At 37.2% G+C, this 14,871-nt stretch overlaps 1 protein-coding gene across 2 annotated transcripts in view; it reads right to left on the reverse strand.

Moving 5' to 3' along the window:
• The window catches only part of pth2rb (parathyroid hormone 2 receptor b), a 56,673-nt gene that overhangs the window by 3,507 nt on the left and 38,295 nt on the right, over nt 1-14,871 (reverse strand). For both annotated transcript variants that reach the window (XM_058760513.1, XM_058760512.1), the window contains exon 11: nt 5,037-5,131. In XM_058760513.1, coding sequence (XP_058616496.1) covers nt 5,037-5,131 — 95 coding nt within the window. The remainder of the gene's footprint in view (nt 1-5,036; nt 5,132-14,871) is intronic.

Genomic DNA, 14,871 nt, shown 5'->3' on the forward strand with positions numbered 1-14,871 from the left:
CCACTGAAAACACCATACCAACCAATCAGGAACACCCTAAAACACACCAGAACACCATATAAATGACCTAGAACTCCCAAAAACAGCAAATCACCATAGTAACCACTCAGAACACCCTAAAAAAACACCATAGTTACCACTCAGAACACCCTAAAACATCCACAACACCATAGTAACTACTCAGAACACCATAAAACCACTGAAAACACCATACCAACCAATCAGAACACCATAAAAACCACTGAAAACACCATACCAACCAATCAGGAACACCATAAAACCCACCAGAATACCTTAAAAACCTGCCAAAACATCATATCAACCACTCAGAACACTCTAAAAAACACCAGAACACCCTAGCACAAACAATGTAGTGGGCACCAAAACACATTTTCCCATCATTATTTTCAACCTTAAAAAACAGTAAGGTTTTGGTACCATGGTAAAGGATGGTATTACTATGGTACTTTGAAATACATGGTACTCCAAGGTAGTTCTAAAAATATCATGACATTACTGTGAGTAACAGCGAGTAAAGCGATATAAACAGCCTCCGTTTCGGCTCTGAGAGACTGAAATTGAAATGAGAGCTAGACACTGAGAGTGAGAGTCATTCTCTCTCTAAAGGCTGATTATTACATTACAGGCCAGAAAATGAGAAAAGTTGAGCTGAGTTTTGAGTCAGCGGCCTTTCTGCTGTTTTCACATCCTCAGATAAAGCATCACAGAAGCAGAGGAGCCCTGTGCTGAGCTCAAATCACATGGAAATCGCTTAATTACTTCAAGTTCAGAGCATAAGTCCGACTCTCATTAAGAGTAAAATACGACTGTGTCCGTTCATCTGTAACGTCTTTAATGGCGTTCACTGCCTGAATTCAATTTCACTGGAGGTTATCAAACCCCTGTAGGTTTAAAACACTCTCAGCTGTAATACTTTCACACATTATGTAAGGAATAATTGACGACGGGATACCGGTAAAAATTCTCCCCACGATAAAGAAAATATTAACGATAAAGTCTGGTTGTTGACATATTTCTGTGTGCGACCATGCGGAGCGACATGGCGGAAGGCGTATGTGAAATTGAGGAGGAGTTTATCGCTAAACGAGGAGCTCCTTCTCCAATCTGGAACTGGTTTGGTCAGGGGCCTGTTCTTCATACGTCACTAACTCCGTTAGCTGGATTTGATTGTTGACGATTTGGCATGATCTAGGTCTTTGATCATGATCTTGTTTGGTTCTTTAAAAGTCCCCTGAAGTGCTTTGAAACACGCAGCGTTATTCTATGTAGTGATGTAATTTCAACTAAAACAGGAAGACAGGGTGGGACATATTGAACAGCCCCGCCCCCTTTTTAAAATAGCCAATAGCGTTTTGTTTATATCTGCTCGGGCCAGAGCCTTACTTGAGTTTGGTAAAGTAAGCCATAGTAGAGCTCCCTGAGAGAAGTTAAGGTGTCTGGCATTCGAGGGTTCGATGGCAGGGGGGTCCCCCAGACCACACAATGCCATGTCTTTAACCTCTAGACCCGTTAAGCCATGTTTAAGATCAAGCAGGTCCCTCCAGTAGTGGCGCATGTGTTTCGTGCAGGCGGGGAGGACAGGCAAGAGCTGTTTCCTAGGACCGGGTGGGGGGCTGTATAACAAGAGGTCGTGAGAAGCGAATATCAACTGAGGAAGGGTAGCACGTGCAGGTCCCTTTATGCGTTAGGTAAGGGGGCGGTTCCTTACTTGGCATTGGGCACACGCTCCTGTCTGTCAAGCCATACTTGGTGCAATTGGATGCTTCTGCAGAGGTCAGGGGCGGATGCCCTTCCCATAGGTGGATCTCGAACATGAGATGATGAAAGAGAACCATAGCCATAATCATCCTGTGTAGTTTTAAAAGTGTTTAATATATGCCAACTCGAGCATATGATTCGTGCGATCGCGTCTCTGCACTGCCACAGTTCGTGTGACACAACATGAAACCAGACCTCATTTCTAGAGAGCTTCTAGAGACCATTTGATTGGTCAGAAGACTTAATGAGAATCTGAAGTACAATGTGACATCAAAAAAATCATTGATCCGTTCTGGCGGAAGTGACGAACTGCAAGCTTTGAATGCTTATATCTTCTAAATGCGAATATTGTCACTGTTTTGGAGCACACTGCCTTATAGATAACCTTAAGACTAACATATTGAAACCAACACCCAAAAAACTTTAATTTTGTTTTCAAGGGGATTTTAAAGCTAATCCTGGATTTGCTGTCACTGCAACAGGTTCGTAAATTTAAACCTGCTCGGGAGTAGGCTTATTTCATGAAAACAGGATTAGATTACATGTTTTTAAGCAGAATTGATACTTAAATACTGTACCAGTCACTGCTACTTTATTATAAGAGTACCCTACTGATCCAGGTACAATAATTTAAAATAATAATAATTTAAAAAGTAATTTAAAAAATAATATAATAATGTTATGTAGTCTATAATACTATAGACACAGCCATTTTCACTCACTGAAAGATTTATTCGTCATAAAATAATTACTTCATAATTGTATTAGAGTCTTACATACAAGCTATACAGATCATATGGAGTCGTGCATTAATTTGAGTGGTGGCAGCTATTATGGGAGTGGCCTGATGGAGCGCAGGAGATGCAGATAACTTGATCTTGACCCTTAGGAAACTTTAATTAATGTTGTCCATTGTCACGTAAATCTGTTTCAAAGATAAAATTAAATGAATTGCTAATTACTACATTGAAATAAAAATGTAAAGCCTGTACAAATATTAGAAATCGTGAATATAAATAATTGGGAATGTACAAAAAAAACAAACAATAAAATAAAATAAAAATGGCACATTTCATTTATCTGTTATAGCATTTATGTAGTTTTGTTCGCTTGGCTGTTTCCTTATAAAAGTCCAGAAATTTGTCAAGTTTTTTGTCAGGTGTCTTTTTTAATTTTATGATGTCATTATGTTGCTGTCTTGCTGCCAGCCAATCGCTGCATTGCTGATCATGGTTTCAAGTATCCATACATAGTCCCTTTTAAACCAACCCATGAACGCGCAATTATCTCAGATAACACAATCCAGCCATACTAATCATCAACAACAAGTGCATTCGAAGAACCGAATTAGCCAGATCATGATTAGCGCGATTATATCATCTTGGATGTGTCATTTGATCTCGGATGTAATAAGCGACATACGAAGAACGGGCCCCAGGGCTGTACAGTCAAAAAATCAGTCTGTGCAATGAATAAAAGTACTACAGTAGCATGTGGGCAATACAGTTTTGCATGTGTATGAGCCTGTTTACAGACCTGTTATCCAACAAAGATATTAATTGACATGCTTTTTATTCAGATTAACTTCATAACATCAGTTGAGTCTTTGAAATAACTTTGTGATCAGACGTGGTTTCATATCACAAAATGAGGCAGAAATCATACTATTTTATAGTATTATATACAGTGATAAAGTCTATGTCGATTAGCATTGCATTATAAATATACTTTATCCTTATAAAAATACCCAAGATTGCTTGAAGAACACAGCACAGAAGAATCGTATGTTTATAGTCTTCAAGTTTCCTCAGTTAAAATTTCTCTATTTGCGTTTTTTTCCCAGCTACAGCGATAACTGTATACCTTTGTCCATATTATGGATTTCCTGGAGGGTTGTCAGTGCTATTACTTCTGTTATAAATATGTGGAGTTTCTGGGCAAGGGCGCCCTCCAGCTTCCAGTACACTGTAAAAAGTGATAAGTTGACTTAACTTAAAAAAAATTGAGGAAACCCGTTGCCTTAAAATTTTTAAGTAAATGATAATTAAAAAATTAAGTTAATTGAATTGTCAAGTTATTATGTACTTAATAATTTTAAGGCAACAGGTTTCCTCAATTTCTTTTAAGTTAAGTCGACTTTCACTTTTTACAGTGTATGAAATAGTAATTACATTACGTGTGTACTCAGATGCTCACAACACCAGGGTAAAAATAGGAAAGATAATACTTTTCTCTAAAGAAACAAGATTTTTGTGGATGCATAAGATTCCCTGAATTATTGTCATTGATATCGTTATCGCAATAAATACCAGAAATTATTGTGATATATTTTTAAGCCCATCCCTAGCCACAACACAATGGAAACAAGCCACAACACAACAAAATCTCCACAACACAACGGAAACAAGCCGCAACACAATGAAATTAGCACAACACAATGTTAATTAGCACAACACAACATAAACAAATAATTGCTTTTATCAGTTGATAATAATTATTGGCTGGTATATTGGTGCATTTCTATTTATAACGCTTGTTGAGAATCAAGCAACTCACCCTGAAACTCACTCCCTGGCAAACAACTAAATACCCTAGAAACCACCAAGAGCATCCGAGCGTCCAGCTAGCAACGACCCAGAACACCCTAGCATGGTGTCGGTGAGTCTATGCATATGCACCACTTTAGAACATATAAAATAGTTTTGAGAATTATTAAGGAGCCGCAGACAGTAAAACTGTACTTCAAAGGAAAGCCGGATCATTATTAACAAAGACGAGAGGGATTTGCTTGATTAACAGGAAGCTTTGATAAGAGACTATCACTATACAGACTGACCTTACAGTCGGTTCCACTCACAGACTATTAGTCAGAGAGATCCTGTGACTTTTACTCAAAGGCAGACATGCTGTTAATGAAAGCACACTCTCTCTCTCTGTCTCTCTATTTCTCTCACTCATGTGAGAAAGGCTTTCAAACACCCTCTGGAAAATTACAGTCCTCTCCTGGATATCTCACCAATGTTGTCCAAACACTCCACCTTGCTGAAAACAACCACAAGAACACAGGCAAACCAGAATCCAGTCGCTATTTCATATATTATTATGTAACACCTGTACTTTTGGGTTTAGAGAATCAGGTACTGTTGAATTTGCGTTTAATTTGTCACTGGTGAAAAACAATCTCAAGTCCAATATCATACTGTATAGATTCTCGTATGAGGTCATGTACCAGCGTAACAATAATTTCATGCACTCACCTGCACTGTTTACGTGTGTCGTATCGCCCCGCGTTCGTTTCTCGGATCTTTGTGGCCAGAACTCGTACGATATTTACAAACAGAAAAAAATTCAGCTGCAAGAAAGAATAGGGAAAAAGGGGATTCATTTAAAATTGTTGTTTCAGTAATTTGACTAAAGTATCAAATACATTCAATAAAGATGTTAAAAAAAAAAAGTGCCTCCACAAGAGGCAACACGTCAAACCTTTTTAAGCATTTGTCGCTTGCTCATCCTGATCTTTTCAGAGAATTAAGAGATCGACAGGTGAGTGCATGATTCATAAATTCAGATTTAATTTGAACTTTTATTTACAACTGATCAACGCACATACAGATGTGATACAGTAAGCGCAAACGTGCATGTGTGACACGCTAGAACCAGTGAAGTTTTGGTCACGTAATATATGCACTTGCATTTCATACAATCGAAAATTAATTGAATTTGAATTAAGCAAGAGTTTTGCTATATTCATTTTCGTATCAATAATATAAAGGGAATGTTTCTGCTGTGCTGCCAACCGCTAATAGGCTATGAAGCAGCCAAGAGAGCAAGCGAGTGAGATTTATATTTAATGCTTTTTCTTTGGCTGAGTCTGAAATCTGAAAACAATCAGAGAGAGAGAAATAATAACGTGATTTTGAATATTACTTTGACTGTTAGAATAACACTTTACAATAAAGCAACATTTGTTGCATTAATTGTGTTACTTCAGTTGAATTTTTTTTCTTCAAACTCAGTCAAAATGTAACCTACATTTTAAGTCATTTTGTTTGCACTGTGTTTGCACTGAAAAGATAAGAAGATTTGAATATATTTTCATTGTATTACTTGTACTGTAATTTTTTTTTCTCCGACATCAAAATGTAACCTATGTTTCCTGTAGATTTTTTGTTACAGTTTGATACAAAGGTATTAAGATATGAATCTGTTTTTATTATTTTAATAAAATTGTTTAATTCACTTATCTTTTGAGACTGGTTATTTGTCACCTATGGTATCGATTTAGTATCAATACCGAGGTATTACATTCTGGTATATCGTACCGAAGCCAAAATTATGGTATTGAGCCATCCCTAATATATATATTATCACAGTGGTGTGAAAAAGTGTTGGCCCCCTTCCTGATTTTTAAATGTTTTGCATGTTTGTCACACTTGAATGCTTCAGATCATCAAACAAATTTAAATATTAATCAAAGATAACACAAGTAAACACAACATGCAATTTTTAAATGAAGTTTTTTATTGTGAAGGAAAAACAAAATCCAAAGCTACATGGCCCTGTGTGAAAAAGTGCTTGCCCCCTCCTATTAAATCATGAAAGAACTGTGATTAACCACATTATTTTAGAAAGCTGAGTTAAATTTCACTAGCCAAACCCAGGCCTGATTACTGCCAGACCTGTTGAATCAAGAAATCACTTAAATAGAGCCTGTCTGACAAAGTGAAGCATGTTTAAAGAGCAACACATCATTCCGCGATCTTAAGAAATTCTTAAACAGATGAGAAACAAAATAGTTTACGTGTATCAGTCTGGAAAGGGTTATAAAGCCATTTCTAAGGCTTTGGGACTCCAGCAAACCATGGTCAGAGCCATTATCCACAAATGGAGAAAACTTGTAACAGTGGTGAACCTTCCCAGGAGTGGCTGACCTACCAAAATTACTCCAAGAGCACAAAGACGACTCATCCAGGAGGTCATAAAAGAACCCAGAACAACATCTAAAGAACTGCAGGCCTCACTTGCCTCAATTAAGGTCAGTGTTCATGATTCAACAATAAGAAAGAGACTGAGCGAAAACAGCATCCATGGGAGAGTTCCAAGGCAAAAGCCATTGCTGACCAAAAAGAACACAAAGGTTTGTCTCACATTTGCCCAAAAATATCTTGATTATCCCCAAGACTTTTGGGCAAATATTCTGTGGACTGATGAGACAAAAGTTGAACCTTTTGGAAGCTGTGTGTCCCGTTACATCTGGCGTAAAACCAACACAGCATTTCATAAAAAGAGCATCATACCAACAGTCAAACATGGTGGTGGTAGCGTGATGGTCTGAGGCTGCTTTGCAGCTTCAGAACACAGCAAAATTTCCAGTGTTGTTGTTTTTATGGTGTTAATTTTCCAGTGTTAAAAAGTGTTGATTTGAATGACATGAACACTTGCAGTGTAAATCAGTATTCAGAGTCAGTGTTATTACAGTGAGTTGACATAATTGACACTGGTGATGAGTTGATCCTATTTCCGGTCCTTGCACATTATTTCCGTTTTGATTAATGGTGGCTGACCACGAGGAGCGGAGAGTGATCAAACACAGGTATAACATATTTTTAATCACTTATATCAGTGTTCATATTAAGTTTACATTTCTCAACATTTAGAATAATCTTGTAAATTCCACAACTTTGTCGGAGTGCTAACATTATTTCTGTTTAGCGTGGCAGACCACCGACACGAGCCAGAGGCAGCTTGCAAATTGAGGTAAGACTACTTAATGCTGATTAGTTTGCGCATTCGTCACTATTTTAGACTTTGGGGTGAAAATTTACACGATAATTTCTGTGCTTCATGTCATGTTCTGTTTACTTAAGTGAACCGTAAACGGTTAACTTAGGTGTGAATCTTTTATAAACATACACACCGCGCGCACTGTTTCGGATAATGTTAGTCAAGTTACATGTCACAGTTACACTCTTCTCCAAAGTACAGTGCAGAGAACGATCATGTAATTCAGCGTTTTGCTGTACTATATTTTTTGGACGCGTATGAGAAGAACCGTTCCAACACCAGAGATGTGTCTGACGTGCGCGATTCATATGCAAACGTTTGTTTACATTATAAGGTTATATGGTTTGAGTGATGACAAATGGAGCTTCTGACTATAGCTGCTTGCTGGACTTAAATTAAAGTACTACTGCTTAGAAATTAACTAATTAAAACCAGTCATATAGCAACCAAGTTAAGTTTTTCCATTTGCTTTTAAATCACTGAGATTTTACTTAAATATAAAAATAAATAAATGAGGTCTGTATTCATGTTATTGTTAAAATTACTTTTTCAGTTAAAAGACACAGACACCGATGTGGAAGAGGACACAAATTGAAGGCATCTACATTTAAGATGTCCAGAAGAAATAGTTTCTGCTGGCATACCTGAAGGTAAATATATTAATACTTAAATATATAAACACTTCACACTGTCACGAATCTGGTCTACGAACTTCCGTTAACCCTCCACCAGAGGTCACTCGCTCACCACATGAACTCTTACACTGCACAGGGCTGCGTTTCCCAAAAGCATCGTAAGCTTAAGTACATCGTAGACCCATTGAAACCAATGGAGCTACGATCATCTTAAGCTTACGATGCTTTTGGGAAACGCAGCCCTGATCGTTACACTTACACTGAACTTCAGTTCCCACAATCCATTGCACTCATTACACTCAGCTGCAGCCAATCACACGCTTACACCCGAGTTTGATCACACAGCTGATTCCTATTTCACCCCTTACATAAACCATGGACTTCCTCTTGCCCTCTTCTGAGTATTGTATGCATTTATCGCTGCCCTAGCTTTAGCTACTCTACAGAGCCCCTGTTAGTTTTCCTAGTCTTGCCTTGCCTGTTTCAGATTGTGTTTTCCCCTTCCTGGACTATTGCTTTCATTTTGGATTTACCTCTCTTGTCTAGCCCCTTTGGATACTGTTCGCTGTTGACCGACCCAGGCCAGTTTTGGGTGACTCTTTGCCTTGCCTATGATATACCTGTTTGCCACTGTTTGACCCTTGCTTGTTTTCTGATCACGCCTTTGTATTAAAGCTCGCACATGGATCCGCATATCTCTTGTCTCGTTGGCATCGTTACACGCACATACTTTGAAGGCGTCCATAATACAATAGTGTAAAAGGTTTATCTGTAGCCCTGTATGAATTAAGCCTTGACAGACATGAATCATGGAATTGTTTTGCTTTTCTCTTAGTCACCCACAGGATCCTCAACCCTCAGCACAAATACTCATTCTTTCACTCTCTTCAGCTGACCATGAGACAGAGCAGTGCAAAATCAATAGGCATGGGCTAGCAAAAGCTTTAGCATAGATGCTAAGGCAAACAGGTATGCATGCATGGTTTTTCTTAACATTTGATTTGTCTGTAATTCCCTTTCATCATTTTACTTGATCCCTGGGTATTAAGACTTGTATGGCTTAATTTAATGTAAATTATGTCTCTTACTGAAATATGTAGTAAAAAACCCATTAAAGATGTGTTATTTGAAAAAATCACATCGTTTTATACATATTTTGAACTATGGGGGGCGCCATTTTTCTGATGACGTAAAATGGTTGCACTCCATGAGCTACTAGCGCTACCTGTTGCTATTTTTACCACAGCACAACTCGGAATAGACAACTCTGAAAATAATATACTGATATGATGACCACAGCTACTGAAAGAGGTTACAGGTGGCGATGGATATAAGTATAGGTTTAAACCAAATACTGTACCATCGATTTTTCCCCACAATGAGTCTAAACACCCCGGATCTCGAGGGAACTCCGCGCTGAGAAACTCCTCTAAAACCAAAAGCCTCTCAATGTGGTATCGTATCAGTATTTTATTTTCTGAGTTGTATTGCGGTAAAAAGCGCCAGTAGCTCACTGAGTGCAACCATTTGACGTCATCGATGCAGAATGTACTGTGCACATAAAATAATGGCTCCCCCCATAGTCCAAAAACGATGTAGATTTTTTTTCAAATAACATACATTTTCATGGGTTTTTTTACTACATATTTAAATAAGAGACATCATTTATTCACACATAAACATTTATCAACACAAACATCAGATATGGTAAATGGATGCTAAAGCATGAGAACCAGTGAGGTTCATTCTCTGTTATGCAGTATTGTTTGAGCTTTCACAGGAACTGTTTGTTTGTTTGCTGATCACTGTTTGAATAAAAGCCTAATTTCAATCTGTTCATCATATAAGGTAACAATGTCTCGTCAGAAAATTTGGACTAAACTGCTCAGTTCCTATAGATTAATTTTACAATCTCTTTATGAACTTTTTGAAGCATCAAAGTGGTCAATGTGTGGACTCAATGGATGGACAAAAATCTCTGTTTTCACTAAAGTATATTCACTTCTGTTTCAAAGATGAACAAAAGACTTAACGGGTGTGGAACAACATGAGGATGAATAAATTGTCAGAATTTTCATTTTGGGTGAACTAACCCTTTAAATTACATTTAAAGTTACTAGTTTATGCATTCATCGTTGCACATAGTAATTATCTTTTTCCAATCTCTTTTCTTTGTTTAAACTAATTTGTTTTTGTTTACAGTCCTGCACCAGTATTGAAGCCCATCTCAGTCAGAGGGAGGACCACCAGCCATAATGCTATTGAGAAGGATCAAAGGCAGGATCACCTTATTCTATGTGGTTGGACAAGCTTCTCATCTCTTAAGGAACCAGCTCCTTGAGTACTATTGAACTCTTAAGTACACTATGTTTTCAACCTGTTGTATGAGTAGGTCATTTTCAATGTCTTTATCTTCCTTCTACACTCTACAACATTGATGTTGGTCATATCAGCATTGACAAACTTTTGACAAAAACATTTTTCAGAGGATGACTTACCATAATTGATGGAACCATGAATTCTGCACTCTATCAGAAAATCCTGAAGGAGAATGTCCGGTCATCAGTTCGTGACCTCAAGCTCAAGCGCACTTGGGTTATGCAGCAGGACAATGATTCCAAACACAGCAGCAAGTCCACCTCTGAATGTCTCAAGAAATACAAAATTAAGGTTTTGGAGTGGCCAAATCAAAGTCTGGACTTAAATCCAATTGAAATGCTGTGGCATGACCTTAAACAGTCCATTCATGCTCGAAAACCCTCCAATGTGGCTGAATTAAAACAATTCTGCAAAGAAGAGTGGGCCAAAATTCCTCCACAGCGATGTGAAAGACTCATTGCCAGTTATCGCAAATGCTTGATTGCAGTTGTTGCTGCAAAGGGTGGCACAACCAGTTATTAGATTTAGGGGGCAAGCACTTTTTCTCACAGGGCCATGTGGGTTTGGATTCTGTTTTCCCTTCATAATGAAAAACTTCATTTAAAAACTGCATGTTGTGTTTACTTGTGTTATCTTTGATTAATATTTAAATTTGTTTGATGATCTGAAACATTAAAGTGTGACAAACATGCAAAAAATTAAAAATCAGGAAGGGGGCCAACACTTTTTCACACCACTGTGTGTATATATATATATATATATATATATATATATATATACACACACACACACACACACACAGTATTTCACAGAAGTGAGTACACCCCTCACATTTTTTGTAAATATTTTATTATATCTTTTCATGTGACAACACTGAAGAAATGACACTTTGCTACAATGTAAAGTAGTGAGTGTACAGCTTGTATAACAGTGTAAATTTGCTGTTCCCTCAAAATAACTCCACACACAGCCATTAATGTCTAAACTGCTGGCCACAAAAGTGAGAACACCCCTAAGTGAAAATGTCCAAATTGGGCCCAAAGTGTCAATATTTTGTGTGGCCACCATTATTTTCCAGCACTGCCTTAACCCTCTCGGGCATGGAGTTCACCAGAGCTTCACAGGTTGCCACTGGAGTCCTCTTCCACTCCTCCATGACGACATCACCTTGCGCTCCTCCACCTTCCGTTTGAGGATGACCCACAGATGCTCAATAGGGTTTAGGTCTGGAGACATGCTTGGCCAGTCCATCACCTTTACCCTCAGCCTCTTTAGCAAGGCAGTAGTCATCTTGGAGGTGTGTTTGGGATCGTTATCAATCAATTTACATGCCCCTTGAAGATTATGCAAAATATTCATAATTTTAACAAAATAAGAGGGATAATGGAAATTGCATGTTATTATTTAATACTGTCCTAAATAAGCTATTTCACATAACAGAAATGATAAAGATGACACATTTTAAAAGTTTACATACCCTTGAATCTTAATACTGTTTGTCGCTTTCCTGGATGATCCACGACTGTCTTTCTGTTTTGTGATAGTTGTTCATGAATCCCTTGTTGGTCCTGAGCAGTTCAATTGCCTGCTTTTCTTTAGAAAAATCCTCCAGCTCCTGCACATTCTTTGTTTTTCCAGCATCCTCTGCATATTTGAACCATTTCCAACAGTGACTGTATGACTTTGAGATCCATCATTTCACACTGAGGGCAATTGAGGGACTCATACACAGCTATTACAAAAGCTGGAAATATTTACTGATGCTCAAGAAGGCAACACAATGCATTAAGAGCCAGAGGGTGTACACTTTTGAACAGGATGATGATGTGTAAATTTTTCTTTTTTTGTTAAAAGATCATATTTTTTCATTTGGTACTGCACTTAAGGAGCTACATACTGTAAATGTTTCCCAGAAGACAAAATAAGTACAATTCACCCTGATCATCCAATTCAAAAAAGTTTACACCCCCCAGCTCTTAATTCATTGTGTTGCCAGTAAATGTTTTCACCCTATATAATAACTATTGTCCTCCAATTGTCCAATGCAGAAAATGTTGGAGAACCAAAGAATGTGCAGGAGTTGGAGGGCTTTTCTGAAGAACAGCAGGCAGTTGAACTGCTCAGGACCAACAAGGGACTCATGAACAACTATCACAAAAGCAGAAAGACAGTCATGGATCATCCAGGAAAAGACACAGTATTAGGATTCAAGGGTATGTAAACTTTTGAACAGGGTCATTTTTATCAATTCAGTTATTTTGTCTTGTGGAGAATAAATCTGTTATGTAAAATAGCTTATTCAGGACAGTATTAACTAAACTATAACATGCAATTTTCATGATCCCTCTTATTTTGTTAAAATTATTAACATTTTGCATATTTTGCAAGAGGCATTATATATGTGTGTATGTGTGTATATATATATATATACAATGGGGGAAAAATATTTGATCCCCTGCTGATTTTGCTGATACGTTTGCTCACTGAAAAAGAAATGATCAGTCTATAATTTTAATGGTAGGTTTATTTGAACAGTGAGAGACAGAATAACAACAAAATAACAAACAAAAAGTTATAAATTGATTTGCATTTTAATGAGTGAAATAAGTATTTGACCCTACCTATCACCGCATTAAAGGGACGATGGACGGGGCCATGTACCGTCAGGGCCAGGGCATTGAAAATGGGTCGTGGATGGGTATTCCAGCATGACAATGACCCAAAACACACGGCCAAGGCAACAAAAGAGTGGCTCAAGAAGAAGCACATTAAGGTCCTAGAGTGGTCTAGCCAGTCTCCAGACCTAACCTCCAGACATTAGAAAATCTGTGGAGGGAGCTGAAGGTTCGAGCTGCCAAACGTCAGCCTCGAAACCTTAATGACTTGGAGAGGATCTGCAAAGAGGAGTGGGACAAAATCCCTCCTGAGATGTGTGCAAACCTGGTGGCCAACTACAAGAAACATCTGACCTCTGTGATTGCCAACAAGGGTTTTGCCACCAAGTACTAAGTCATGTTTTGCGAAGGGGTCAAATACTTATTTGACTCATTAAAATGCAAATCAATTTATAACTTTTTTGAAATGCGTTGTTATTCTGTCTCTCACTGTTCAAATAAACCTACCATTAAAATTATAGACTGATAATTTCTTTGTCAGTGGGATCAAATAACCCCCCCCCTCCCCGTATATATATCCATCATCAGAAATTGTATTTATTAAACTATACTAATACAATAAAGACATAATTTTCCTGTTGGACAATATTATTGTATATTACATTTTAAAGAACTATAACAGTCTAAAAATACTTAAATAATAATAAATTAATAAAGGAAATAATAAATCATTGTGTGTTGTTTCATAATTAATTTGACTAAAGGGTCAAACACTTTCTACATCTTTTTTGTAAAATATGTTTTTAAAATATCCATAATAAAAATAGTATGTATTAAACAATAAAGACACTATATAAAAACATATATTAGCATATGTCATTTTAAAAACTAAAATAAAAACTAAAATAATGAAAAGCCTGAAAATAATAAGGCAATCATAAATTAATAATTATGACAGTTATTATTGAGATAAAATTAGATGATGAAAACAAATAGGTAAATATTACTTATGAAAATAAATTTTTTATTGTTGTGTCATTTTCCAGAAAAGCTTTTTTTTTTTTGTCAAACTGGCCAAAAAATGTGAAAATATTATTTAATTCAGTATGTTTAGGGACAGCTATGAAATTACCATTTGTAGGACCATTAAGCAATTTTATTCCAAAAGTGTTTAAAATGTATTTTCCACTCTAGGCATTAACTGAGAGGTGGCAGAAATGACAAAATTCTCGTTTTGGGCAATTTTAAAGAACTAGTGCGAGTGAGAAAAAGTGCAAAATGTTCCCTAGGTTAACACATTACAAAAATGCTCATTTCATTCTGATTATATTTTTCCACTATTATTCCGTCAATGTGTGATGAGTTTCTGTTGCATCTGAGGCGTGAAAGTTTAAACAGTTTTTTATATTGCGCTTTACTCAATTTAGACGTCGTAATCAATACACCATAGAAATTGTTAGTCATGAGCGCTTGTGCGCAAATTCATCCATGCGTGTTAAGTCCTAATTTATATGTTTTGCTGACAGGCAGCAAGGACGAAAATACATTTGCATTCTGTCATATAATTACAGCTCTCCCAGTGCACAACTGTCCAGACGTTCTTGAAATCGGAGCTCCATTACCGTGGGAAGCGCTTATGCTTGGCAAAGCCAATAATTAACAGCATAATGTCTCCGTCT

This window comes from Onychostoma macrolepis, chromosome 22 (assembly GCF_012432095.1).
Source record: "Onychostoma macrolepis isolate SWU-2019 chromosome 22, ASM1243209v1, whole genome shotgun sequence".
In the NCBI taxonomy this organism is placed as follows: domain Eukaryota; kingdom Metazoa; phylum Chordata; class Actinopteri; order Cypriniformes; family Cyprinidae; genus Onychostoma; species Onychostoma macrolepis.